General features: G+C 41.4%; 1 protein-coding gene across 1 annotated transcript; it reads right to left on the bottom strand.

Moving 5' to 3' along the window:
• nol9 (nucleolar protein 9) lies at positions 1-25,213 on the bottom strand. Its single transcript, XM_043675916.2, has 13 exons — positions 25,050-25,213; positions 23,188-23,804; positions 22,716-22,935; positions 18,587-18,717; positions 16,953-17,094; positions 16,484-16,580; positions 13,539-13,636; positions 10,746-10,907; positions 7,322-7,631; positions 6,456-6,567; positions 5,089-5,266; positions 2,528-2,661; positions 1-412 (listed from the first exon to the last, which is right to left on the bottom strand). The coding sequence occupies exons 2-13, from the start codon at positions 23,776-23,778 to the stop codon at positions 290-292; spliced, it is 2,298 nt and encodes a 765-aa protein (XP_043531851.2). The 5' UTR covers positions 23,779-23,804; positions 25,050-25,213; the 3' UTR covers positions 1-289.
• Positions 25,214-26,717: the final 1,504 nt, after the last annotated feature.

Below are 26,717 nucleotides of genomic sequence, written 5' to 3'. Positions count from 1 at the left end.
TGGGATACCAAGTGATTCTTTATTTACAAATACTCAGTGTCAAACTTTAAAACAAACATTTCTTATTCAGCATTGATTAGTTGACAGTCTGAGATGGATAAAAAGTGTTGGGGAGGGGGAAGAAAGGGGGCTAAAATAAACATCTTAAAGGGGTCTGCAGACCCTTAACGTTTACCTCTCAAACCCTTATTTTTAAACCCCAAATACTACAGTAAGGCACAGTGCCAATTAACCCATATTACCAAACGTTCATTTGCCCTGATTTAAGGATGCGCAGGAATTCTTCCCATTATGATGCACCTTTACGATGCTCCCGCCTCCGCAGCTGTTTATATACTTTGATTTTTCCAGCTCCAGAAACACTGAAGGAATAATCGGATGTTAAATATGGAACGTCTCCTGTCACTTCAGGCTGAAAAAGGAAATAAAAATAAGTCAGCCTGAGTGGGGAATCTGCCTCACCATCACTTCCCAGTTTCAAGCTGTTCCAAAGTTTCTGCTCCACTGCACTGAAGATGGAATCTTGGTTCACTGGCACATAACCCTTGCTCCCCAGTTTACCTCTGTTTCTCTTCAATCACCTCGTGATTCACTGGATCAAAGACCCTGGGCATCTTAACCAGAAACAATAAACTGCCCTTTCCTCAGACATTAGTCACTCCAAAACTTTTCAAGAGTCAAAGAAACTCTGCAGCAGGTCCCACCTAGATTCATACTTGTTTTTTTCCATGATGTATGAAAGTATCTGGAACGTATAGTCCAACATCTCAAGGAAAGTTCTATTCATGCTCACAAAACAGAGATGGCAGAGTCCAGTAATCAAGGGCAAATGCCAGTGCTGTGTATGCTCCCTTTAGCAGCAAACAACAATAGATGCTGGAATCTGTACTGAAAACAAAAAGTGCTGGAAGTCACAGCGGGTCAAGCAGCATCCAAGGAAAGACAGCAAGTTAGCGTTTTGAGTCTAGATGACTCTTCATCATAGCTGACGTGAAGTGTGGAGCGAGTAGCATTTATGCAATAGTGTCGGCCCGGGAGGAGTGCAGGGGGGAAAGAGAAGCTACTGATAGTGCAGATTAAATGATCAGAATTTGTTTTCAGTATGTTTCCATTTGTTGCGATGCTGCAACAATAAAATCCACACACTGGACAGCAATCTTTTGTTTTTGGACTTTAGTTTTCCCTTGTGTACCCTTCTCTGCATTCTCTCCTCCATCTGCAGTTCCTCATACCCATATTTAGGTATCAGCATCACTGTGTTCAGGGATAATTATTGGCCAGGAACCTGGAGAAAAATCCCCTAGATTTGTTCAAATAGTATCCACTCAGTTGAGTGTTAAAGATCACCACATCCTAGCTAAACTAATCCAGTGCAGTCATTGGCATCTATCCGTAATGGGAAAATTGCCTAGGTATGCCCTGTCCCAAAATAAAGTGAAATCCATCCCAGTCAAAAACCAGTACATGCAAGTTGTAATCAAGTAACACTTATTCAACAACACTTGCTCACTGATCCTCAGTTTGGGGTCCACTGGTGAGATGGAATGTTTTCCAGTTGCCTTAATGAATGCAGCTCTCCACCATAAACAGCTTGACACTACTCAGTAGTCCACCTGACTGGCACCCCATCTAGCACTTTTAACATTCACTCCCTCCACCACAGACACACAGTGGCAGCACAGCGTCCCATTTACGAGATGCATTGTCACAACTCACTAAGATTCCTTAAGACAGCAGGTTCCAAACCACAACCTTTCCACCGAGAAGGATAAGCAGATACGTGGTAACTTCATCTCCTGCAAGTTCCCAAGCCTTGGAATATAATTACCATTCCCTCACTGTCAGTGGGCCAAAATCTTGGACCTCCCTCTGTACCAGCACTGAGGGTGAACTCATATCACATGGACTGCAATGGTTCAAGGCAGCAGCTCATAATCATCTTCACAACGACAATTAAGCGTGGGCAATATATGATGATGTTGCCAGCAAATTCATTAAAAAAAACGTCACTGCAAAGATTCATTCACCTCTGCAACAAAATAACTGGATAAAGCAGTGAACTAAATATGTTTACAGCATGTGCAAATCTAGCAAACACTCTTTACAACAACATCTACATGCAATCAAATATGCTATTATCCAGCAATTACCACCAGCCAAATACAACAGCGCACCCATTAACCCTGCAAATGCACCATTACTTATTCAATCACCAAATCTGCCCAAAAACATATCCTCGCAACACTGTCTGCCCAACAGATCCAACCAAATAACACCCCGTTACTGACCCACAAATAAGCAGCACCAGAATCCACAAAATTGACTCCATGGTCCATGAAGAAAATCAATTATGCAATTGTATATAATGCTACTTCTTCAAATCAAAATACTCAGTAACATTTCAGCATTGGTTTCTCAGGCTCCCTCAATAACATGACTATTGCAGCATCAGTGATCATTAATATTACAAGTGAGCTGACTATTCTCTCCATAGTTCAGTAATCATGATAGCTCACATCCCACTTACCTGGTTCCTGAAAAGTGAATGGGGAATAGTGATTGCCCCAATCAGCAAGCAGTTAACCTGCTTTAGCTTGGCCACAGGAACTGGTGTCAGTATATAATACAATCTCTTTTCCAAGTTAATCCCACGTATTATTCCTAGAGAGAGAAGGTTATAAAATTAATCCAAGTATTGAATAGCCAGATATTCTAGAGCAAAGATCAAACACACATGTAGCACAAACCAGCTCAATATCATCCAATTTATTGCATAGAGATCATTAGAGTCTAGCACACACTCATGAAGAGCAAATGAGACACAATCACATAGCTGGACTGTTCTGGAAATAAAATTCCAGCCTTTGGTCAATTTTTGAACTGAGATTTAGAGCCATCCTTGGCAGTTATGTGTACTGGACAGCATCCACTTATATATAGTTTGAAACTGCAAATTCATTTCATGCAAAATTCTTGGCCAAGTGAATGAGAGGAAATATTATTCTCATTGGTTAGAGAAAGATTGGGAAGGCATTGTGTTTATAACAGCATACATTGTAAGAAGTTTGTTTAACAGCTTGTTTCAAATGATATGACCCCTGCCTGTACACCATTCAACAAATCTGAGCAACTAATATAGGTGTGCAGTGCAACACTGGCCTAAGACCAGTGTCAGATGGTCAACTTTGTGGAAAACTTTAAACTCACAAGGTGAGAGTGAAAGACACAGCCTTTGACATTAAGACCACATTTGACTGAGTGTGGCATCAAGGAAACCTAGTAAAACTGAAATCAACAGAAACAGAAGGCAAACTCAAGTGGTTGGAATCACATCTGGCACAGAGGAGGATGGTTTTGCTTGTTAGAGGTCAGTCACCTCAGCTCCAGGATATCTTTGCAGGAGTTCCTCCGTGTAGTGTCCTAAGCTCAACCATCTTCAGTTCCTTCAATGACCTTCCCACCATAAGACGTGGGGATGTTTTCCAATGATTGTACAATGTTCAGCGCCATTCGTGTCTCCCTGCTACTGAAACAGTCAGTCAATGTTCAAATGCTTGGACTGATAAGTGCTGAAAATGTGTTGCTGAAAAAGCGCAGCAGGTCAGACAGCATCCAAGGAGCAGGAGAATCGACGTTTCGGACATGAGCCCTTATTCAGGAATCATGCCCGAAACGTCGATTCTCCTGCTCCTTGGATGCTGCCTGACCTGCTGCGCTTTTCCAGCAACACATTTTCAGCTCTGATCTCCAGCATCTGCAGTCCTCACTTTCTCCTTGGACTGATAAGTGGCAGGTAACATTTGCGCCACACAAATATCAGACTATGACCATCACCAATAAGACAATCTAACCACTACTCCTTGACGTTCAATGCTGTTACCATCACCGAATCCCCCACTGTCAATATCCTTGGAGTTACTATTGGACACTCAACTGGAGTTGCCATAAATAATAAGTGGCTACAAGAGCAGGTCAGAAGCTGAGAATACTACAGCAAGTAACTCATCTCCTGACTGCCAAAGCCTGTTCACAATCTACAAAGGCATACGTCAGGAGTGTGATGGAATACTCCACACTTGCCTGGATGGGTAAAGCTTCAATAACACTAAAGAAACTTGACACCATCCAGGACAAAGCAGCCTGCTTGGTTGGCACCATATCCATCACCAATGCTCAGTAGCATTAGCGTTTACAATCTGCAAGATGCACTGCAGAAATTCAAAGATCCTTAGACAATACCTTCCAAATCCAGAACCACTTCCATCTCAAAAGGACAAAAGCAGCAGAAACATGGAAACACCACCACCTGCATGTTCCACTCCAAGTCACTCACCATCCCGACATGGAAACATGGAAACATATCGCCATTTCTTCACTGTCATTGGGCCAATATCCTGGCATTCCTTCCTTAAGATCATTATGAGTCAACCTACAGCATGTGGACTGCAGCAATGCAAGCAAGCAGCTCACTACCACCTTCTCAAGAGCAACTAGGGACAGGCAATAACTGTTGGCCTGCCAGTGACACCCATGTCCCTTGAGTGAATAAATTAAAAAAAAACTTCGGACACTTCTGTTTTCCGTCATCAATTCAATTCTCCCAGAGTACTAACTAACATTATTCCTCTAATCACACATTTATTATTTATAGGACCTTGCTGTTGCATTTGACTGCACAATATCAATGACTAGACTTCAAAAGTAATTTGGTGACATGACAACACTATAGACCGTGTAAGCAAGTGACACTTAAGAGTCAGAGATGTACAGCATGGAAACAGACCCTTTGGTCCAATTCGTCCATGCCGACTAGATATCCAAACCTAGTCTAGCCCCACTTGCCAGCATCCGGCCCATATCCCTCCAAATCTGAAAGCAAGTGATGACAGTGTGTAAGAGATACCTGTACCATGGATCTGAAAGCACTCATGAGTACTAAGCTGATGCACAACCGATGGTTATTCTGCACGTCAGCTCTGTAAAACTGCTCAGCTTCTGCCCTGTACGCTGGTGGTAGAGAGAGATTGGGCAGTGAACAACACATTTCTATCCAATAGGATGTGATCTTATACAAGTGTTAGTACTTACCAATACCGAAACAGTCACATATTGGAGGTTTTGGGAGCAACACAGGCCCATCTGCCTGGGAGCAGACAACATCTGGTATTCTGCATAATCCAACTAAACTGGCATTGGCTGCATACAAAATATGGGTAGGAGTTACATCGCAATGTAACACATGGAGAGCAACTGCATTAAATGGCACCTGGAAAACAGAAATCAGTTTTTGTTTTAGAAAATGGCCCATTGGCATCCTGTAGCTCCATAGTGCATGCCAAAATCCAATACTACTTTCATCTGGAATCCAACACTGTCCATCCTTCACAAAACTCACAACAATTCCCAAAACTACCATATAGTACGACACCTAATACTACCATCTAATTAAAGGGAAAACAACTTGAGTAGCCATGTTCAAAACATATTGGCTCCATTGAAGTTTAATTTACTGACTTCTTTATTGAGTAGTAATGCTCCTATCTAGAAAACTACAACTTTATTCTCTCCTCATAATCACATAGATCCCTCAATCACACCAAGCTGCACGACAAAGTATCAAGTCTAGGCCCAACAAGGAAAGTTCAAACAAAATCAGCCATTGACAGATTCTTTTTTAGGAGAGGAGCACTATTGCGGAGAGGAGCACTATTGCGAAGCAGCTCTGCCCATCATAAAACACATTATTCTGTCTGCATATATCAAAAGTCATTTAACTCATACTATTCTGATGAATAGTGAACTAAATTAAATGCAGAAAGTAAATCATCCAAAAGGAGGGGTGGGAGTACATTCGCAAATTATAAGATCCTAAAGGAATCTCTGGAAGGGACCATATAAAATCCTTTTTGGTGTAGTTTACCTTAAATGGAAAGTTCCTCTTGAAATTACATTCAAAACAGTGGGCTCCTTCTAGCCACAACTTATACCGCCTCTTAAACCCACCATTCAAAATTCTCCCCAGGTCAGTACCTAAAAATATCACCAACTTTATTTTCCAAATGAAACTGGCAAATCAATTTGCCAGTGTTCCACTGATTCATGAAACATATGCCCTGTGGTATACTACATCACACAGAGGAAACACTGCATTTGGAGCTCACCTCACCTTAAATTTCGATGCCATGACTTTATGTGCACCATTTTGGATAATATTGTATGTTGATGGATGGCTTGGCTCATCAGAGATAGTGGAGTCTCCAAAATTTAAAATACGTAAAAAAAAAGGTTTCTTCACAAAGCAGGAGAATTCACCTAGGTTCTCATAAAAAAAAAAGCACCCTGTGGTATACTACATCACACAAAGGAAACACCTATGCTATGAACCAGACACTAAACTTTAAAAATTCCAGCTGACAGAAATAACTTGAGATGAATGGCCAAAGGAGTGTGGGTACCTGATAGGGTAGCATGCTGTGCAAAAGCAAATGACACCCAGTGTCTGATGGCTGCAGTTGGCTAAAACAACCCAGAAGAGCCAATTCTCTTAAGATATTGCTGCGGAATCTCCTAAAAAACAAGGCAGTAGAAAGGTTCTGTCAGGAGAGTAAGTTTCAGATTCTTTTTTGCATCTGTAAACACAAATCAACAGTATAGCTGGCAACAGTACACATATGAGAACTGTGAAGCTGAACCCAACAGGAAAGGATGAAGTATTGAGTGTTTTTTTTGTAAGGAGAAGTTAAGTGTGTCTTTTAAGAGTGCCTTTTAAAATTGCATGGTATTTTGATTGAGTAAACATTGTTACCATCATAAGGGAGAGCAAAACTGGAGATCATCAATAACATATCATCTAGAAATCAAAAAGGAAATTCAGAAGCAATTCCAATTTGCTACTACAGGGAGTCATCGAGTGTTCGACTATACAAGCATTTAAATGGAAATCAGATGAACATATAAGGGAAGGTAACAGAAGGTAATGCTGATAATGAGGAAGGATGGGAGGAAGTTTGAATTGGAGCATAAACATCAGCAAGGACTGGTGGGTAAGAACTTGGAGATGATGGTGTTCCTATGTACCTGCCTTCCTTGCCTATCTAGGTGATAGAGGTCACAGATTTGGGACTCCTGTCAAAGAAGCCTTGGTGAGTTACCGAAGTGCATCCTGTAGGTAGTATGCACCATTGATACGGTAGTAGAAAGAGTGGATGCTTAAGCAAAATTCTCTGCTTTATTACACACTAGTTGTATTCATCTGTTGGGGAGATTGCTACAATGTAGACACATTAATATGACAAAACAATTGACCCAATTTTATACTTACAAACAGCTTCCATCTCCCCCTCCAGGGAACTCAGATTGAATGTGCATCAACCTATGCCCCCGGAATCCTCCCTGCAGCGTTAAATGATCCTCTTCTTCTACCTCCTCCTCTGATGAGCTCAACTGCATCCTGAAATCTACAGGCTTTTGCTGAATGTGATGCTTTCCCTTAGTTTGCCATCCAGCTGCTGTCTGCACAAACTCTGGTGTGAGGAGTGCAAGATCCTGGTTCCTCTCAGCGCTTCCAAACTGCACCACATGGGTTGGAGCCAAGAGCCGAATCAGATCAACCAAAATTGACAAACCAAATCCTATTAGAAAGAAAAGGGTGCGGTGGGGCACAAAGAAAGTCAGACAGATTTGAAAGGGGCTAAAGTCACAATTATCAGGAGTACCAAACCTCTGTGGAACAAACATTATATAGTCTAGCCTACACCTTAGCCCTCAAAAAAAAGGCTATTTGGGTAGGGCTAGTTTGACTCAACACTTCAATTTTCAACAAAAACGTGTTTCTGATAAATTTTCTATGTCATTTCAGAGTATAGCAAAGCCAATAATGTGGTGTGGGATGCAGTAAGATACAATTGCAATTTGTTCACAACTTATAACAATTGATATAATCATTGAATCCCTCGAGTGTGGAAGCAGATTATTCAACCCATCAAATCCATACTGACCTTCCGAAGACTATCCTACCCAGTCCCACCCCTTTCCCTATCCCTACAAACCTGCATTTCCCACGGCTACCTACTTAGCCTGCACATCCCTGTATACTATGGACTATTTCCCATGGTTGATCCACCTAACCTGCTCATCTTTGGACTGTGGAAGGAAACTGGAGGAAATGCACGCAGATACAGGGAGTGTGTGCAAAATCCACACAGACAGTCGCCCAAGGGTAAATCGAATCTGGGGTCCCTGATATGGTGAGGCAGCAGTGTTAAACACTGAGCCACCATGCTGCCCCATAATGATCGAAGGTGGAACCCTAACACATTAAGGTAATTCAACTTTACATCACAATCCCTTCAGGTTTACAAAAGGGATTAATTGAAGGGCTAATATTTCCTTTAAATCTATAACCAAAACTTATATCAATATTAAATGTAACAACACCTAACAAAATGAACAAAAGCAGTACACTGCAACATTATGAAAAGATGTTCATACATAATGAGGAAGGATGGGAGGAAGTTTGAATTGGAGCATAAACATCTGCAAGGACTGGTGGGTAAGAACTTGGAGATGATGGCATTCCTATGTACCTGCCTTCCTTGCCTATCTAGGTGATAGAGGTCACAGGTTTGGCAGCTCCTGTCAAAGAAGACTTGGTGAGTTACCGAAGTGCATCCTGTAGGTAGCATGCATTATATATTTATTTATCAATACACTCTGGATAAATTAGCAAACATTAATAGTGGAGGTTTACTGTATTATCATGATCTCCAATGTCTGAGTAGTCTGTCGAGGGTGTGAGTGAGAAGGACCTCTGCTGGTACATTTTATTTAAGGCAAGGTTTCATTGCTATTTAATAATTTATGCTCTAAATAAAGTATAACAGCAATGTGTATAACCCCTACATTATAATTCCATTACTTAGTGTGTGTTTTTACATTGATCATGTAGACCTCTTGATCAACTGGAAAGTTTGATTTGACATGTCTGGCCCCATATGTGCCAGTTAACAAACTGTTTGCTGCATTTAAATTGTAAAATGGAGATAGAGGGGTCCATAGAGTCCCGGAGCTGTGCAGCATGGAAACAGACCCTTCGGTCCAACTTGTCCATGCTGACCAGATACCCTAAATTAATCTAGTCCCCGCTGTCAGCATTTAGCCATATCCCTCTAAACCCTTCCTATTCATGTACCCATCCAGATGCCTTTTAAATATTGTAATTGTACCAGTCTTCACCACTTCCTTTGGAAGCTCATTACACACAAGGACCATAACTTTGTGTAAAAGTTATCCCTTACATCCCCTTTAAATCTTTCCCCTCTCACTTTAAACCTATGCCACCTAATCTTGGACTCTGATCACCTGGAGAGTACCTGAATACCTTGGCTATTCATCCAATCCATGCCCCTCATGATTTTATAAACTTCTAAGGTCACCCCTCAGCTTCCGACACTCCAGGGAAAATAACCCCAACGTATTCAGCCTCTCCCTATAGCTCAAACATTCCAACTCTGGCATCATTCTTGTAAATCTTGTCTGAACCATTTCAAGTTTCACAACATCCTTCCTATAGCAAAGAGACCAGAATTGAACACAGTATTCCAAAAGTGGCCCAACCAATGTCCGTACAATCTCAACATGGCCTCCCAACTCTGATATTAAATGTACTGATCAATGAAGGCAAGCATTCCAAACACCTTCACTATCCCATCTACCTGTGGCTCTACCTTCAAGAAACTCTGAACCAATACTCCAAGGTCTCTGTTCAGCAACATTCCCCAGGGCCTTACGTGTATATGTTTTGCCCTGATTTGCCTTTCCAAAGGGCAGCACCTCACACTTATTAGTTCATCAATAAGAAATACCAACAACAGCAAGAATGTAGGACCTAATGAAAGATATGAGAAACTTTTCAACCTTCCTGACAGTATGCTTAAGAGGGTTAATCATTCATGTCTATGGTAATATCTATGGGCTGTACCATTTTCTAAATATAGGTAGTTAACCAGCATAAACAGGGGCTGCTAATTGGTGGGGACTCTGCCAAAAATAATTCAATCATGCAATTGTCATAAAACAAATTAAAATTCCCAGTCAGCATAACATTAACCCTCAAATCATTACTGGGACCAATTACAACAGAAGGTTTAGGTAATTAGCTGTGATGTCAAGGGATGCACAATTCACTGCTTCTACAGCCTCTCCCCAAAAAGAAAAACAGTGCAGGAGAGGAACAAAAGAGAAGCTTATTTAGTCATATGGACAGAACAAAAAGAGCAGGGTAGAAGATTATGAGTAGTAGAGATGGTATGGTGGGAAACAACTTCTGCATCAATAATGTCCACTTTATGAGACAATGAGGACACTAGCAGAAAAACAGGCATTTTTAACACAATCACTGTTAATATCACACATCACTTAATATAATACCTTCCAGAACATTCATGTCTCAAAGCATATCATAGAACGGCTATAAAACAAAATTTGACACTGAGCCACCCAAGTATATGACCATAAGCTCGATCAAAGAAGTTACTTTCAAGATCCACCTTAAAGGAAGAGAGAAAAAAAAGAAGAAAATGGACAGAGATATTAGGAGGGAATTCTAGAGCTTAGGTCCTTGGCTGCTGAAGGTACACAGTCACCAATGGTGAAGTCATTTAATAAAACTGGAATCTCTGCATGCACCAGCATCCTTCAGAAATTACATACAAAAAAACAGTAAAGTTTATGAACGTTAATCTTACCTTTGATCCAGCCCAAAGTGTTTATGACCAAAGGTGTTTCCTTCCTGTAACCAGCATATAGATATTTTGCAATTTCTAGGTATCGATCCAAATCCCGCTCACAGGACACATCACCATAATACACCATTTTACGGGGCTCACACTGATGCATGTAAGGTGGGCCTGTTAAGGGGACAGAACAAAACAGTATATACAAGTACAGAACACAAGAAGCGGCAGTGTTGAAGATTTTTGTTGTTAATGGCTATCTTAACCAAATCAAAAACTAAAATGGAGGTAGAGGATATATTCTGTTGCTTACTTTTGCAGCTGTTGAAAATAATTGGGAAATACATTTTACTCTCATCAGCTCCACATTACCTATTTATTTGCTGCAAGATTCTAGAGTAGAAAATTGTTATTAGTCCAGAGTTCTACAGATATGAATGACACCAAGCCAATAAATAACAAAATGCCTTTCCTTACTGAATTCCAGTTAGCCCACTCTGTTTGATATCAACTGACACAATTGATACACAGGACTTACAAAAAATCACGCTTACTTAGCCTGAACATCGGTTCTTGATTCAGTTTTCTTCTTCTCTCTCCCTCCTGCCAGTCTTTCCAATAACCTTGTACAAGGTTATTCTCCCCATGTCTGCGTGGGTTTTCTCCAGGTGCTCCGGTTTCCTCCCATAGTCCAAAGATGTGCAGGTCAGGTGAATTGGCCATGTTAAATTGCCCATAGCGTTAGGGAAATGCGACTTGGTAGTTTACTCTTTGGAGGGTCGGTGTGGACTTGTTGGGCCGAAGGGCCTGTTTCCATACTGTAGGGAATCTAATCTAAACTTTTAAGCCATCCAGCATTTATATGCCTTTCCTTCCTCACGTTCCTAGAGACCTTCCCTCCATACCATCCTAATGGTTCTCCTTTTCCAAAGTAGTGGTCTGCCTGGGGTCTCTGCCTTTTCGCTACTAAATTCAGCAAATATCTTTGTTTATTAAATCACCTCAGCATTTGCCATTTGTTACTTCTTCAACCCCCCCAGCTGCCCCTCTTCTTTCTCCTCCAAGTTCATTTCAGAGTCATTTAGCAAGCTGATCTCCTCTTTCCAGAAGCTCCAAGTCTCTCATTCATATAAAACATCATTCCAAATCTAGCTGTTAAGTTGTTTCTTGTTTTTGTAAAATTTTCCCAAAACAACTGAATTTTTACACCTGCTCTAGCTCTTCTCCTTCCATGAATATCAGAAATATTTCTTGACAATTTTGACATATGCACTTTGCTTTTGCAAACAATCAGTGCAAACCACTGGTGGCTCAGTGGTTAGCACTGTTGCCTCACAGTGCCAGGTTTGATCCCACCCTCAGGTGACTGTCGGTGTGGAGTTTGCATGTTCTCCCCATGTCTACGTGGGTTTCTGCAGGGTGCTCCGGTTTCCCCCCTCAGTTCAAAGATGTGTAGTTTAGGTGGATTGGCTATGCTGAATTGCCCAGTATCCAGGGATGTGCAGGCTAGGAGGATTAGCCATTATAAATGTAGCATTATATGGTAAGGAGGTGGGTCTGGGCGGTATAATCTGAGGGTGGGTGCAGACTCTGAGCCTTCTTCAATGCTGTAGGTATTCTATTCTATCATCCAAGGCGTTCATTTCTCTTTTAGATCATGCCTAATGTTATTAGTGCATTAGCTTTTGTAATTTATTTTCTGCAGTTTGTACAAATGTTTTATCATGTGTAAACCTACCCCAGTATTAACAAAAAAATTTCAGTCATCAAAAACTTGTTTAATCTTTGCTTCAAAAACTTGGTGATAAACAATACCCTTGATGAATTTCTCTTCCAATTACACATTGTGCTGACTCCCTATTGGCTACTCATGATTGCTTATCTCACGTATACATATTTTTTAAGAATCGCCCATGCTGTATAATGCTACAACTCTATCATCTGTTTTGTTTGCTCCAGTGTCATTTGGCATTGTTAAGAGTTTCATCCAGTCAACCCAAATGAATGTTTTTCAAAATCCAAAAATCAAATGTTGTGTCTTATGTTTAATTAACCTGACTGTCTATGTTTTGAAGGTTGTGTAGTGAAATATAACAAAGATTAAGTGGGAAGGCAAAGAATTACATTGGAGGCAATCAGTTTGGATTTCAGAGAGGAACAGAGATGAGGGAAGCAATCGGTATTAAAAGATTGAGTTAATAAATAGAGTTTAGGCAGGAAATGTGTGTTGGTTTAACAAAGAGCATATCAAAAATAAATAGATACATGTGTACAAGTACAAAAATCTTCTGGACAAGCAGATTTATTGGAGCAAGCTGGGGCTGCACCAGAATGGAGGGGCAGGGATTTGCATCTTTTAACCCATCTCGCCCCTCTATGTGCACATCATAACGATAATGATATATCATGAAACAAAAACAGAAACTGCTGACAAAACCTAGGTCTGGAGGCATCTGTGGGGAGAAAGCAGCGTTAACAATTTGAGTCCAGTGACTCTTAAGTGAACTGCAGTTTCAGGTCTGCAACACCTGCAGCTCTTTGTTGTATTTTAGTAGGCTGGGATTTAATTGAACGGTTTGTCTCAGAAAGATAAAGGATGAAATTAGGAGATGTGAATTAGTTTTCCATAACCTAAAACCTGAAAAGAAAATTAGGCTCTCAACGGTCGCAATGAGTGTGTTTGGTTTTAGAGTCACTCCTTCCCTTCAAGTGTAACTTTGTTATGCGCTATTTGTGATGGAGAACACTAACACTTTGATTTATAGCCTGTACACCTATCTCAATACTACTTAATAGACTACTTACTGAGAACTGGTTCAGTCACCAAGTGTAATGCCATGCAGCCAGGGGGGCTGAACTCCGTCTGACCCAAGTCAAGTTCCAGAAACTCCACACATGGAATACTACGCCGGGAGAGAGAGCATTTATTTCTATTAGGCACTTCACAGATCAAATTCAAATCTTCACATTGATAAAATCATAAAAGGAACACAGCTTTCTGGATTTTAAAGGTAGGCATAGACTACCAGAATAAGTAATGATAAGTCTATGGAAAAACTTGTTTAAGCCATAGTTGCCCAAGTCTATTTGCAATTCCGGATACCTTGTTATAGAATCACAGAGTTTCTACAGCAGCGAAGGTGGCCATTTGATTTGTCATGCCTATTTCAACTCTCCGTAGGATCACTTTACTTTGGGTCACTTTCTTCCCATTCACCATGGCACTTCACAATCTTTCTTTTCAGATAACAATGCAATTCCGTCCTGAATGTCTTAACTGAAACTGCCTCCATTACATGCCAGATCCTAACTGAATGAAAACCTTTTTCATGTTGCCATTGTTTCTTTTACCAAATGTGTCCCCTTGATTTTTATTCTTCCACCAATGAGAATACTTTTCTCCTTGCATCTACTTTGTCCAGAGCCCTTATGGTTTTGAAGGCCTCTATCAAATTTTCTGTCAAAGTTCTCTCTCCAAGGAAAACTGCCCCTACTTCTCCAAATGTCTCTACAGAACTCAATATTCACATCCCTGAGCTGTACCAGTGGATCTTTTCTGCATTCTCTATAATGCTGTCACATTTTTATGGAGGCTGAACTAGTGTTCTGTACAAGTTTAATATAATTTCCTTTTTATGTTTTAAGCCGTAATAATAAAGTTCTCTCAACCTGCCCTGTCATTTTCTCAATTTATGCATGCATTCACAGGTCGCCATGGTCTAGAACTGTACTATTCATTTTATAATATCTCTGAGTTTCCTATCAAATATATCAGTTTGTACATCCCTACGTTAAGTTTGATCTGCCACTTGCCTATCTATTCCATTAGCCTGTTTACATCTTTTAAAGTTCTACACCATCCTCCACATGCTTCACTATGCTTCGAAGTTCATATTATGTTTTGAAATTGTGTCCCTTGAACCAAGGTCTGGATTATTAATATATTTCAACAAGAGCAAGATTCCAAACACAAACCTTATACAACTTCAATACAAACTTTCCTCCAATTCAAAAAATATATTATTTAATTAATACACTCTGGTTCCTGAAATTCAGCCAATTTTGTACCAGTGTTGCTATTGTACATTTTATTTCATGAGTTGCAATTTATACATGTTTGTGGAGCGGCTTTTGTAACATCAACAGCACGACACCATTTAAAAAACTCCAGCAAGGTTTTTTTCCTCAACAAATCTGCGACAGCTTTCTTCAGCTAACCGACATTTGCCTAAGTCACTATTCATTTGCCTGAAATGAATGTTTCTTGAAACTTCCCCTCCACCAAGGTAAAACCGGCCTGTAATTGTTGGGCTGATCATCAACAAGTTCAAATCTTCAACATTCTTAAAGAGAGCACACTACAGCCATAACAAAGTGTACCTCTCCAGGATTATGCCTTGATGGGAAATTTAAATTGCAATTAGAATTGAGACATTAGACCTACATTCACAGGAGCAGAGGAAGTTGAATACAGTTTTACAAGTTATTAAAGTATAACGTTTTTGATATGTTGAACAGGGAATGTACAGCTGCATTCAATTTAAGTAGCCCCAAATAGAGTAGCTTCTTCACCAGAACTTGTAAAAAAAACTGCTTATTTATGTGTTTTGAATATTACCTCTGCAGTTGGAAACCAGATGTAAAAGTTTTGCATAATTTCTTGCAATGGTGGAATAGGCTGTTTCCTATTCTCTAGAACTTTTGGATTCGGTTTTGGATCCTCCTTTCTATCTTGGGGATGTGCTCCTCCTACTGGTGACCAACAGACCCAAACCAAGCACTCTGCAAGGTCCACAACAGTGACAGCTCCAGAGGAATGGCTCAGTGTCACTTGCATGCTCGCTTGATCCAGGTGGCCGACCAGCAGTTTGGCAGCTTCAATGCTGATCAACACCATCTCATTCCAGATCTTCCAGGCCCTTCAATTTGCCAAAAGACTATAAATGTGATGGTGAGGCAGAGTGCTATGAGGATAGTGCAGGTTAGCACCCCACTACTCAAAGCACAGCTACTGACTCCTCCACTAGATGGGAGCTGTCAGGTTTCCAGGAATGTACCCACCACTTAAAATAGAGTACTCCTGTAGTCACTCTAGTGCAGATGTCAGTGATGAGGAACCATCAATTTAAGCACTAAGAAAATAAGGAGATAAATTAGAAAAATGATTTTTACAATCAAAGGTTTAGTTGGAATATTGAATGCAATGCCCTCAAAAGCGGTTGTGGCAGATACAACTACATCTTCAATGGAAATTTGATAAATATTTGAAAAAGATCAAAATCACCAGGAAAGAGACAGCAATGGTATTCATTTGAGAAGTACAGGAGTGTTGAGGAACGGAATTAAATTTGTATTGCTGTATTGAGCCCACTCAGGTATGAATAGTCTCCTCTGCTGGAAAATTCTATGCAATGCCTCTGTTCTCAGGTGCACTTTCTGCCAATAACCACTAAATGGTGAACTGAGGTAAGAATCCTGGCTCATGTTACCAGGATTCAAAGTCAGCCACAGCTCATTATCGACTGCCCCAATTAACTGTTCAGGAAACTGCTGCTGTGTGCTTCACCTCCAGATCCCCAAACACTCAGGCCTTTAACCATCAACAACAATTCAACATGAGACAAAGCACCAACTTTTGCTAGTCCTGTTACAGTTAGTAATGTAACACCAAATCTTCATATTCAACTTTAGACAGTTTTCACTGGCCATTGCGAGAGTAATACCAGAACTCTCAGGATTTTGAAACTTACTGATTTAGAAATGAATTCAGGAGATATCTGCAGAAGGTTGATTTTCCGAAATTCTTTCCTCCACATACCAGGATAATAGGAAATCCATCATCATCTTCTGCAAGAAAACAAAAGTATCCACAGAGACGCACAATTTCATAAAGAATTATTGTATTAATACCATATTTAACCCTCCCCAACTCATGCAGCAATCACCAGTCTACACACATCACCTCCAATGTCTGGTTCACTAAGACAATTCACCAGACCAGTGCAAACATAATGGAATTTGCTGACCATTTCTAAAGTTTGTTCACTGATTTGTAAAAAATAATCACTAATGTTCTTCTGGAATTAAAAAAATTACATACAATAGCAAATAGACAATGCAATGGACAAAGGCATGATCAAGAAAAAAATAGTGGTTTATATGCATTTTGTAACGAAATTGTTATACTTCTAACATATCAGCCTATTACCAACAACTCACCACATGTTTTTAGAAGTTCCTGCACAGTGGCTATGCAGCTCTCCGACATAGTTATCCCTTGATCATCAGGGAGGGGAATGACTCCAATAGACGTCAAAGCTGAGCATTCAAGGAATGCATGTTTTCGAGAATTCATCTTCTTCTGAAAGGGAGAATCAAAACCAAAATTAACTTAATCATAAAGCCTGCATTAGAAATAAAAGTATGCAGACAGATGGGCTATAATAGGGGTTATTATATTGCCACTGACAAAAATAATTACAAGTCTAAAGAACTCAGGAGTCTTCAGTTGGTAAATAAGAAAAAATGGGATTCAACGGAAGGAGGAAAAATCGAGTGGGAAATTTTTGGTTTGCAGGCTCAGCCTTCCCAGCCAAAGACTCTATTCTGCATAGCCTGTCCTTCATCCTGACGTCTTAACCAGCCCAATTACCTCCTAACCTGTCGGCAATAAAATACTAATCACTGTCTGAATAAATAGATAACATGGTTCACTGCAGTTTTAGTAAATTCCTGATGCAGTACCCAGAACTGCCCACAGTTTCTAAAGGATCCTTAACTCATTTCAAAATTCCAGCACAATCTTTGGGCACTTGCATCAACTGCTTTCGCTGAGGATTGGATTTTGAAAAAGATTACTTCATTATTTGCAACACTACAAAAAAATTACTCTTAATCCAGACAATCAGAGAGTCATTGATATTGTATGATTTTATTCAGTGCTCCTGATGTATATTTTTATGGCTAACATGCAATAGTTTATATTCTACTTTACAGAAGTAACTGAAGTCCAAAAATACGTCTTCAGCTGGAGCATTCTTTGGGAAACCTTGAATGACTTCAGATGTGTGATTTATGAATCTCTATAAATGAAAGTTATTTCTTTGTTTGACTAAAAACAGACCTAATTTAAATGTAGATTCTCCTGTTCCTTGGATGCTGCCTGACCTGCTGCACTTTTCCAGCAACACATTTTCAGCTAATTTACTATTTGCCAACCAACTTCACATCTAATCTAAAAACCTCTAAATCTTTTGTCGTAGTTATTTCCAATCAACTTTTTCAGATTTGGTATGACTTTCTGAGACAGTGGGATTTGAACCTGGACCATCTGACCCAGAGGTAGGGACACTACCACACAGCCATAAACGCCTAACACGTGTATTCTATCTAATTAGATCCCTTTTTAAGAGACATCAGCTATGTAGGAATTGAACCTGTATTGCTGGTGCCATTCTGTATTGCTAACCAACCCAGTCTGTTTAGATTAACTTTTTTTTGATGACTGGATACTTTCTTCACCACTTTGCCCAGCAGGATCAAAGCACACATGGTACGTACCAGAAACTGAACATGTTGCAGAACTACAGGTAGATTAGATTAGATACCCTACAGTGCGAAAACAGGTCCTTCAGCCCAACAAGTCCACTTCAACTCTCTGAAGAGTAACCCATCCAGACCCACTATGGGCAATTTAGCATGGCCAATTCACCTGACCTGCACATCTTTGGACTGTGGAAGAAAACGCACCCAACAAAGCACATGTTATGAACATACACTTGCAATACTGGAACCTACCACAAAATCCAAAAAGTATTTTCATTTTAAGCCTCTAAATCTCATGAATAACTTACTGAATGTGAAGTAAAGACGTCCCTGTATTCTGGGAAGCTGGAGAGATAAACCATGCTTGGGGTGTCAAGATGCTCCAAGAGCAGAACTGAGCACGAAGAGGTCACTTCTTTTATCAAATTGTGTCTTGATGCTGCAATGAAGAGCCACAGAAATTACAAGTGTCATTTAAACCTAGAAATCTCTCTCATCTAAATCTCCAAATGCAGGTATAGTACATATTACAAACATACAATCAAAACATTAACATTGCACGACATATAGAGTATAGAACGCACATTTTAAAATTTTTAGACGACACAAAGCTTCAAGTCACAGTTATCAAACAGGAGGATGATGACAGAATTCAGTAGAACACATACAGGCTGGTGGATCAAGCAGCCACATGGAAAACAAAGTTTCAGTCAGAAGTGAGAAATTGTACATTTTGGTTGCAAGAGGCAAGCAATCTAAATTAGTAGCTACAATGCTAAATGGAATGCATAAACAGAGAAGCCTGTGGACAGAGCACACAAACCATTTAAGATGGCAGGGCAGGCTGAGAAAACGATTTGAAAAAATCTGAGCTCTCTAAATAGAAGCATAAAGTGCCGAAGTAAGGATGTTAGATTAAACATTTGTGAAACACTGATGCTTCCACAACAGGATTGTTGGTTTCAATTCTGGACACTACCCTATGGAAACATGTGGAAACCTTAAAGAAGGTGCTGAAAAAAATACTAGATTGGTTCAAAGGATGAGGGACCTAATTATGTTGATAGTTTTGAGAAACGAGGGTAGCCCTACTTAGAGCAAATGAGGTGGTATGAAAACTTGATAAAGATATTCAAAGTCATGAGGGGTCAAATACAGTCACCAAATTGGGGGTCAAGGGAACACAAAGTTTGGAGGGGGAACACTTTCTAAGGAGTTAACAGAATACTCTAGAGTAAGTGGAACAAAAATTTTTTAAAAAGAGTAAAAAGAAAGTAATGAGCAAGCCGCCACTTCCTTTGCATAACAAAAATTAGTCAGCTACTTCTACGAGACAAGCTGTCCATCCCAGTCCACAGCTTCCAAATATATAGCTGCCTTCATGGTAATGGGTGCCTTAACAGCCAAGGATTTCAGTTGCATTTAGTTTTGGTGAGAAATGCAGGAAGGAAGATCAGCTGTTATGAAACCAGGGGTCATTCAATTTGAGAAACAATTATAAATGACTTCCGCCACCTCCAAACAGACCCCAGCACCAAGGATATATTTCCCTCCCCTCCCCTATCAGCTTTCCGTAGAGACCACTCCCTCCGCGACTCCCTTGTCAGATCCACACCCCCCACCGACCCAACCACCACTCCCGGCACCTTCCCTTGCAACCGCAGGAGGTGCAACACTTGCGCCCACACCTCCCCCCTCACTTCTCTCCAAGGCCCCAAGGGAAACTTCCATATCCGCCACAGATTCACCTGCACCTCCACCCACATCATCTACTGCATCCGCTGCAGCCGGTGTGGCCTCCTCTATATTGGGGAGACAGGCCGCCTACTTGCGGAGCGATTCAGGGAGCACCTCTGGGCCACCCGGACGAACCAACCCAACCAACCTGTGGCACAGCATTTCAACTCCCCCTCCCACTCCACCGAGGATATGCAGGTCATTGGACTCATCCACCGCCAAACCACAACAACCCGACGGTCGGAGGAGGAGCGTCTTATCTTCCGACTGGGAACCCTCCAACCGCAGGGGATGAACTTGGACTTCACCAGTTTCTTCATCCCCCCTCCCCCCACCTTGTCTCAGCCGGATCCTTCCAGCCCGGCACCGCCTTCCTGACCTGCAGTCTTCTTCTTGACCTCTCCGCCTCCACCCTACTCCGACCTATCACCCTCACCTTGACCTCTTTCCACCTATCACATTTCCAACTCCCCTCCTCCAAGTCCCTCCTCCCTACCTTTTATCTTCTCCTGCTGAACACTCTCTGCTCATTCCTGAAGAAGGGCCTGTGCCCGAAACGTCGAATCTCCTGTTCCCTGGATGCTGCCTGACCTGCTGTGCTGTTCCAGCAATAAAGTTTCAACTTTGATCTCCAGCATCTGCAGACTCACTTTCTCCTAAATGATCCCTCACCTACTGAGCAATTGTAACATTTTCTGTTTACCTGTACATTACCTTGTTTCTGGTTTGATTTGTGCAATTGTGGAAAAGCTGTCAGTTTGACCTAAATCTTTCACCACATTCAATAATAGAAACTCTGAAAATTTAAACAGTAAACTGGGATGGATTTTAACAGGTTTGTAAAATATTCCAAGAATATTACAGTATTCACTTTAACATACAAAAATTGCAGCCAATTTTTTAAAATGAAGAATTAACATAGTGACCTGTCTTGAGCGTGCTAAATGGCTAAGTATAGTTTTTGATACTGCTCAGATCACTAGATATTTGTCTTGAAAGTGATTTGTGAACTGACTACTTGGTAATGGCATGCAATCCCAATCTTTACATACTGCAGTTCACATGGAATTCAATACAATGTTAGTGGAACTATATTTATTCTTTACCTCTGGTTGTCTGGTATATCTCAAAGTTTACATTAATGAAGTTGTCTTTAAATTACTACTGTAACCATGTTCTAGTAGTTCTACATTATGAGTAGCACCCATGCTGTAATTTAGTTGGGGGTCTATGATAACTAATTCGTTTGAAAAGGGGTCGTTAAACCAAAAAAGGTTTTGTCAATCATTGGTCTAGACATTATACTGTTCTACTGTGTGTACACCAACCAAGAACATAGACTTGTTCTTTTGCCAACCACTTTCAAAAACATGGGTAAAAATACTGTTTCATGCAGCAAGCAGTTATGATTTTTTGGGCGTGCATGCTAGGATGCTGGAGAGTTTCAATCATGGCTTTCAAGGGCAATGAGGTAAGCATTTGAAAGGAGAGATTTGCAAGGAAATAGCGCTAATGGTGTCAGGGTGGGGTTGAAGAACAGCAAGACAACCTCAGTTACCTTGCAAAGCACAACTGAATTCAATGGACCAAATGGCCACCATCTACACCACACCCATTCTAGGATCTTGTGGCCATTAAACATTCAGAGTAAACATAGCTCAGGTTAGATTTGGGTAAAGCTTCATCCACACTGACTTTTTATGCTGTAGCCATTCAACTGAACCATTTTATCTGCAGAGGCAACTCAGGTTAGTCCCATTTGCCCAAATATTCCGCAGGGGGCTATAAATTATTCTTCAGGTAATTATCCAACATCACTTTGAAATTCATGAATGAATCTGCCTTCACCATCAGGTAGTGCATTTCAGGTCCCAAGTACTCATTGGCTATTTGGTTTTTCCTTGTCATCAACAACCCTTAACCTTCCAGCAGCAGCCAAATGTCATTTACAGATGAGTTTCAAACTTTCACATTGACGATGTTTCCAAAGATCTGGAAAGCCCAGCTGTAACTTTTAGCTTATGTCCCCAAGAATGAAACTCCCCAAACAGCAGAAGCATCTTTTGTTCTCTACTCAATTTGTTCCCTGTAATATATTAAACTGTGATCAAATCATCCCTTAACTGTCTCAATTCCAGGGAACACAACTCCAGTTTGTCTCATCTTTCCTTGAAATGTAACCTTCGAGTTAAATATATCATGTCAGTAAATCTACACCTGCACTCCCTCCAAATCAAAGATTCCTTCTTAACATATGGTACTCACATAACTCCAGGATATTTTTTTAATTGCTGAAATGTACTTCTAGCCCCTTGTATCCAGAATATCTGATCAATAGTCATCTGCTGTGTCTAACATTTCAGCATGTGAAAAATACAATGTTTTATCCTTTACATTAAACATGGATGATATCACACTTGCCTTCAATAAAATACATTTCCCAGTTTTACCCATTTGCTTAATCTAATAATACCTCTAATTGCGTGTCTCAATCTAAAAGTATTAAAATAGGCAGCTTTAACAGAATGAGAAGGGTAACTCAATTTGACCTGATGTTGACTGGTCAGTATCCATTAATAAATGCTATAGCCATTACTCCAGTTATCAGCTTCCTGTTACACTGAATAGGTGCAGAGTAGATTTGATATTCCTATTGAACATTCAGTGGCCTGTTTCTCTCCACGAATGCTAAGCCCTCACCTGCCGGTACATGCTGCCGGAACACCGCCTTCACCTCCATTTTCATTTCTCGCTTGGTACGGCCTGGTTTACAATGAGGCAGTGCTTCGATGCTCAGGGCAGTGTGTGTCGGTAAGGAGTACAGGCAGTACGCAGGCTGTTCCTGTCCAATTATAAAGCCTAACACTTGGACACTCCCATATAGACAAGTCATGCGACACCTTCCTCGAAACGTCAACTTCTGCAAAAAGAAAAAGCAGCAATTGGGAACACTGAAAGCCACGATAAAAGAATGCCTTCAATTCTGAATGGGGAATCCAAAGTTAGATCGCTTTCCAAATGTCAACACGAGCCCACACTACAGAAAGGTAACAAAAGGACACTGTACTCCAGTAAGAGTCAGCAGCCAGAAGAAAATGAGTGGCCTGAATTTCCATGAGTTCAGCAGCTTCATAGGATAGACTACAGCAAAAATACAAATATTTCCTCCTACCTGTGATGGGGACATGAGGACAACAGCCTGCTCATTCCCAATGTTCACTGCAGTGACAGACAGTCTTGTACTGGCTCCAGGGAAAGCAGCATCATCAATGAACTCTTGAGATGATTCATTGCTGAGAATCCCATTAAGGGCAAATGAATCTGTATACAATTCCTGATACTCTGCTTCTCCATTGTCCTCTGTGGCTTGGCAAGCATGTTTTTTCTGAGTCCTGCTTTGTGCATGTGAACCATTAACTGTTCCATCTATACTATAAGGAGCAGATTCAGTATTATTTTCTTCTTCCTCATTTTGTTCTTCATCTTGTTCTGTGGGATTTGACCTTTCAGTCTCATCTCCTTCACACACCTCTTCTGTACTTTCCCAAACTTGAGCATTCTTTGTATTCCGTCTGTGGCGGGATCTCTTCATTCCCCGGCGACAGGGTGCAATCAGACAACAGCCGCGTGACAGCACACTCAGTTGCTTCGGTCCTGACACATCAGTCAACAACAACATGGCCTTGCGTTTCCACCTGCGACGACGAGCTGCTGTGGAAACAGCCTGCTTCAAACACACTGCGCCTGGGTTACTGATCCTCATCTTGTGTTAATCCTCGTACAATCCAGCTGTTTATGCAGGAATTGACATAAAAACAAATCAGTCATTTCTATAACTCAGCTTGAGAGACTCTGACTGATATAATCAAAGAATGTGTTACAGAAACTTAATGAACATTAATCTCCAATTCTGACAACAACCCAGGTGGTGACCCTATCTTATCAGGCAGCTCAAAGCACCAATAACACCCACTTACACCTTGCAGCATCAACATCGCCCTACATACCCAAAGATTTCCATTAGTTCTAAGCCATCCTGATTACTCTCGAACAAATTCATCTCAACATCAAACAATTCCAATTATAACTAGAAATTTTTTCTCCATTTCAATATGACCCCTCAATCCCTTGTATCTCTGACATAACACCCTCATCACAGTATAACCCATATTACTGCTGTTGTTCCTATAACTCCCCAAGCTCATTAGCTCCCACAGCTGCACTTCAAGGATCCTCCCCACACCGATCCCAACACATTACCTCCTTTCGGTCTTTGACACATTAGTCCCTTCTAATACATCTGTGCATCCATTCCCACTGTACACTATCGCTTTCTTAAGCACATCTATGCTAGTCCTTCATGTACCTCTGTACCATCTGGGCACACTTAACCCACACTCTTGGTCACCATGCATCTATCCCGTCCATTTTCCCTCCCTCCTTTCCACCTTTCAACTGTCCTCCGGTTCCTCATTTACACTCATCACATCTTTATCACCCAGTCACCATTTCTTGCTCCTCCACCTCCCTCCTCAACTCACGCTCAAAACCCATCAACATTTACTACCCCCTGTCCTCCCTTCATCCCACCACTCCACGTGCCCCTTACATCCTCCTCTCCTCTGACCCCTCCACTCCTCAAAATCCTCTCCATCACCTTTACCCCTCGTCCCTTTCACAATCCCTTCTTCGCCCTTCACTCACTTGAGCCCCCTCACCTGCTCCTTCACCAACTCGTTTGCTCGAGTCCCTTTTCCATCCTTCACTCTCTCCTGCGCCCCACCCCCTCCCCCTTTTCATCTCACTAGTCCTTCACCTCCACCCCGCTTGGGCACACACGTTACTGCCTCTTTATACCTCCCCATTCCCCCAGGCACAGCGCCGTCGGTGAATCCCTCTCTCTTCTAGCCTCCACATGTGAAAGACCCTCCTCCATCTTCGACCCCAGACGGAACGATTTTAATTTCCTATCCGTTACATAGAACGCATAACTAGAACACAGAACATTAACCTTGATCTCTTTCTTTTCCGTACCTCAAACTATCCCCCCTCTCTGCCTCGGCACGTTGTTCATAAGTAATACTCCCGTTCACGTTTCCTCCCTCTTCCACTCCTCAATTATTCCTTTTGACTGGCTCTTGTTGCGAACAAAAATAGAAAGCGCTCCAAAACCAGCCTCCTCCTCCTGGCCTGATCGTACTGGCTCCAGCCCCAGCAGCAACCGAAAGAATGAGTAGCCTCTCAGCGCACCTTCCAGTGTCGCTTTTTACATTCCGACCCCTAGTGGTGGGAAGACCGAGTGACACCTGCCTTGATGACTCCTGGTTCAGCGGACAATAATCGGTGCAAGTGAATAATCCCAGCAGCAGGAATACGCCTGTGGAAATACCTAAACAGGAGCGGGAGTAATAAAGCTGCAGATATGCACCATACATTTACCTGCACTCAGATTAGCGTCACCTGTAAAGATAACTCCTGCACCAAATCAACCGGATTGTAATAAGCGTGCAGAGGTACACCACCATAGCTACAGAAGTACAATAAAGCAGTGACAATAAGTAATCCAGTAAGGGATAGACTCCAGTAATAGAAATGCTACCTAAAGTCTTAATATAAAATTTTAAATTGCCAGCATCGACATGTGTAGCATTAAAGCTCTTCCGCAATATGATTCCATGTTGGTTTATCAGGCCAACATCAAAGAAGATCTCCTGTTTCTGTAGGAATGTACCTCGGCAGTTGCAAGAAATGGTTGAACTGCTGGGGTCATCCACATGGTCAGGAGTTAATGGTTGCTCTTTGTCCACCTTGGGTATTCTGTTGCAGAAAGCAACTTAATCTCCAAGGTTGAGAGGTGGCAAGTGTGCTCCTCCTTGTATCAGATAATTCTCCCAAGACTAATTTATGCGTAAAGAGTGCATGTACAGCTATCCTTCAGCAGCTCCCACTACTACTGGCAAGGTCCAAGCTGGTTATTCAGCCAGCGACTGAAGCGACTGGGCTTGTATACCCTTGAGTTTCGAAGATTGAGAGGGGATCTGATTGAGACGTATAAGATTATGAAAGGATTGGACACTCTGGCAGTAGGAAACATATTTCCACTGATGGGTGAGTGCCGAGCCAGAGGACATAGCTTAAAAATACGGGGTAGACCATTTAGGACAGAGCTCAGGAGAAACTTCTTCACCCAGAGAGTGGTGGCTGTGTGGAATGCTCTGCCCCAGAGGGCAGTGGAGACCCACTCTCTGGATTCATTTAAGAAAGAGTTGGATAGAGCTCTCAAAGATAGTGGAATCAAGGGTTATGGAGATAAGGCAGGAACAGGATACTGATTAGGAATGATCAGCCATGATTATATTGAATGGAGGTGCAGGCTCGAAGGGCTGAATGGCCTACTCCTGCACCTATTGTCTATTGTCAGCTACTTCAACTGAATTAACGATGCAGCTGGATGATCTGGAGTGGCTGACAGCAAACTAAATGCCACGTCAGAGCCAGATGGAACTGAACACTCCAGGACAGATTTCCTGTTTGTTCTCATTCAACAGCATTCTTCTCTGACCATTACCTCCTGCTGGCTGACTGTCACCTACAGGAAGGCCAGAGGAAGCTGAACATGAAACTGTCGACCCCTGAACACATTAAGGAACTCAACAGCGATTGCAAATGTTTGAGAACCATGAAACCCCTCTTTGCACCTTC

This window comes from Chiloscyllium plagiosum, unplaced genomic scaffold (assembly GCF_037043375.1).
Source record: "Chiloscyllium plagiosum isolate Xiang-an unplaced genomic scaffold, Cpla_swu_hap1 HiC_scaffold_37, whole genome shotgun sequence".
In the NCBI taxonomy this organism is placed as follows: Eukaryota; Metazoa; Chordata; class Chondrichthyes; order Orectolobiformes; family Hemiscylliidae; genus Chiloscyllium; species Chiloscyllium plagiosum.
The sequence above is the reverse complement of the archived record's forward strand: the minus strand, read 5'-3'. Positions and strand labels throughout refer to the sequence as shown.